The sequence below is a fragment of the Mastomys coucha genome, chromosome X (genome assembly GCF_008632895.1).
Source record: "Mastomys coucha isolate ucsf_1 chromosome X, UCSF_Mcou_1, whole genome shotgun sequence".
NCBI lineage: Eukaryota > Metazoa > Chordata > Mammalia > Rodentia > Muridae > Mastomys > Mastomys coucha.
The window spans coordinates 108,347,200-108,350,692 of record NC_045030.1 but is presented as its reverse complement, the minus strand read 5'-3'; the positions used below and the strand labels follow the sequence as shown (position 1 = coordinate 108,350,692).

At 40.2% G+C, this 3,493-nt stretch overlaps 1 protein-coding gene across 1 annotated transcript; it reads left to right on the top strand.

The window, feature by feature from the left end:
- The first annotated feature begins 349 nt into the window (after positions 1-349).
- LOC116091000 (syntaxin-3-like) lies at positions 350-1,243 on the top strand. Its single transcript, XM_031372053.1, has one exon. The coding sequence runs from the start codon at positions 350-352 to the stop codon at positions 1,241-1,243; it is 894 nt and encodes a 297-aa protein (XP_031227913.1).
- The last annotated feature ends 2,250 nt before the right edge of the window (positions 1,244-3,493 follow it).

The following is a 3,493-nucleotide window of genomic DNA, read 5'->3' as shown; positions in this document are numbered from 1 at the left end:
GCCTTTTACTTTGTTACCTCTTGGCCCAAAGCTCCATAGCTCATGTGTACTCTTGCCTCTTAGCTCTTGACAAATCAGGCAAGTGTCTAGCCCATTCCTGGAATACAATTTAGTTGGTCTAGTCCTGCCTGTGTGCTTTACCACCTGACACTCCTCATCCTGAATAAACAGTTCAGTGGCCTATTGGCTTTGTCATTGTTTGCTCGACTGGGAAGGAAAGATTTTTAATAGCTTCTACTGACGCAAAACTGAGCTCTCCCTGACTTCCTATACCACCAGACAAAGCTGATGGATACATCTCCCTTCGCAGTCCTTGAAGTACAGATATGGCAAGCAGCTAGAATCAAAAATGAAGGACAGATTAGAGGAACTGAAGAATCACGTTAACCACAGAAGAGTCTCTTCGGAGTTGGATGACACCTTGATGTTTGACAACCATGCTTTTGAAAAGACTGAAACAAACCCCATAGAAGAGTTTTTACAGGAAGTGGCTGAGCTGTCCCTGGCACTGACAGAGTTAGAAGGGCTGTCTCAGTTAATAGACAAGAAGCAGCAAGGTGTCCTGTGTTGTACCACAGAGGAGAGTGTGTTCAAGGAGAAGAGTGAATTGAACATCATAAAGGCCTCCTTCGCTAGCCAAGCCCGACTCATCCAGCCTCAGCTAAGCACCATCCAGCATGATTTGGCCACAGACTGTAAGTACTGGCGGGCTGAGCACCGCATTCGTCAGAGCCAGCTTTCCTTTCTCCTTAGTCACTACCGTGGCATTATCAGCCACCACTATGCCTGTGAGACTCAGAATATGGTCAGGCTGAAGGACAAGATGGTGAGACAGGCTGAACTAGCTGGTGTGAAGCTCCAGGAAGAGGACCTGGAGAAACTGGTGGTTAACCCTGTGCCTCCTCAAATTGTGGGTCGTGATCTAAATGTTTTGAAGGCTAAGCAGGGCCTGGCTTTGGCTGAAGTTCGTAACCAGCAGCTGCTGGACCTGGAGTGCCAGATCAATGAATTGCATACCATCTTCTTCCAAGTAGAAACATTCATCTCAGGACAGCAAGAGTTGCTGGATAGCATTGAGTACAACATTTTGCGCACCCAGGACTATGTTGACCAGTCAAATGAGACAGTAAAGAAAGCCCTTAAATATAAGCGTCAATCACGCTTTTTGATGGTGATATCAACAGTTGCAAGTCTTTGTGCCTGTTGTACTTGCTTGTCCTGTATCACTGGGCCTGTACATTGAGCAGGAAATATATGTTTTGGTGGAGTGAGTAATTGTTGAAGAACAGAGATATTGTTTTGGTACATAATGTTAAGGTTATCATTGCAAATAAATGGATGGCAACATCTGTGCTAACAAATGTACTGTGACTCGTCTGTTTCCTCAAAGGCAGCAAGCAGTAAATAGGCTATCTGACTGTGTTTTACTCATTGTTGTGCAATGTGTTACATTAAAAACAAAAAACAAAAAACTGGCTGCCTTTGGCAGACACTGTTGCTCAGGAATTAGTATTTTCTTCATTTTCTTTTACAGCTGCTTGCTTTAGGTTCCAGAATGATTAGTGCTCTATGAAAATACGCATATTCCCTTCTAAGGGAATGGCAAACCAAAAGAATGGGGCATATTACGCTGTCTTACTTTCTGTTGCTGTCATTAAAACACCATAGGCAAGGCAACTTATAAAGCATTTACTTTTAATTTGGAGCCAGTGGCTTTAGAGGGCTAAAGTCATGACCATCATAGTCATCACGTTAGGAATCATGACAGCATGCAGCTAGGGAAGCATGGGACCAGAGCAGTTGTTGAGAGCTCACATCTAGAGACACTACTGTAAGGCAGAAAGAGCTAACTTGGAATGGCTGGGCTTTTCAAAACCTCAAAGTCCACCCTCAGTGACACACCTCCTCTAACACGGCCACACCTACTAATCCTTCCCAAGGTGTTTCACTAAATGGGGACAAAGTGCTTAAATATATGACTCTATGGGGTCATTCTCATTCAAACCACTGTACACATCCAAACTTCAATATAAAAATCCAGGCATAGCAGATGGTGAAGTGGGATGCAAAGGATTCCAGGAAGAGGAAGATTGCAAAAATTGGTTAAAGGAGTATCACTAACTTGAGTTGAGAGACTGGATGACGGTGGGCAGGATATTGAGAACAACTCCAGAAAAGCAGAGCACAAGATTATTTGAGTGTTCTATGTATATATAAGAACACAGGGATACCAAAGCAGAAATGAAGCTTGATTTGGAGCCTATCCACTGTCCTTAGCTTAACTGCCATTACACTATTTTTATTCTGGGGAGAAACTTCCCTAGTTTGTCCTTCCTGGAGGTTATTATATAGTAGTAAGTAAAAACACATCGTAATAGTATGCATGGAAGAAAAGATGGAGTTCTGGGCCAGAGGAATTTCTGTTATATAGATAGAAAGAAGCAGGCCCTGATTAGAGGACTTCATGCTCCATGATTAGCGTAAAGTTTAAGAATACTCTCCTTCAGTTACTCACAAGTGGCTCAGGACCATGCCCAAGTTGCCAACCAACTCAGGAGTTTTTTCTGCTTTAAATAAATGATTTATACATTGAAAAGAATTGATTTTTGTTTTCTAAGAAGCATTTCTTTATGATGGTTTCTAAAGAGAAAACAAACTAGTGCATTTGCATCTTCCTGATTCAGGAGCAGCAGAGCCTATAACCAGACTTTCTTTTCTCTGAACTCTTAAATGACCTTTTAAAAGTGTTACTAATCAAGAGAGTGCTGTCATCAGTGTTTTTTATTAGTTCGGTTAATGTCACTCAGGTTGCATAAAGAAATTCCATTTCAAAGGAGAAGGTGCTGATCAAATTAGAACAGTTTCAGCAATCCTTTTAAAACTGAAAATTTGAATGGTGTATGAATTCAACATGTATAAGTCTCTTTAAAGGATCATAAATACCTTTAAAGAGACATTGTACAGTTTTGCAATACTTGTTGCAACACTTCATGTACTCGCTGACAGGTGTCTGCCATTCAATTTTTAAAAATTGGAGCTGACTAATTAGATATTTTTCTCCTAAAAAAATGAAGGTAAACACTCCAAAAATCACTCCAGTCTTTCTTGTTGCTATTGTTCTAGACAAACTCTACCATCAGAAATATCAAGAAATTGATGTTTATATATGCTCACATTATTTACACTAGAGTGAATATATTTAAAACTCATTATAATATATTATCTTGCATAATGTGTGTGTATTTAGCCATGAAACATGAAGAATTAATGAGATACTAATTATGTGGAAAGCTAAGTGTCATTTTTCTTGTGGAGTTCCTGTTGAGTTTTTCCATTTATCTCCTTCTGAATACCTGTTTTCATATTTCTTAATATTATATCAGTGAGGATTGTTGTTCTTGAGTATCCTGCCATTGATCCTGAGAATCAGAAGTGATGGATGAGATTTCTGTTTCTAAGAACCATAATTTTGTGCCCAAGTGAGGACACCTCA

Coding starts and splice junctions, on each gene's coding strand:
- LOC116091000 (XM_031372053.1), top strand. CDS start 350: ATGAAGGACAGATTAGAGGAACTGAAGAATCACGTTAACCACAGAAGA.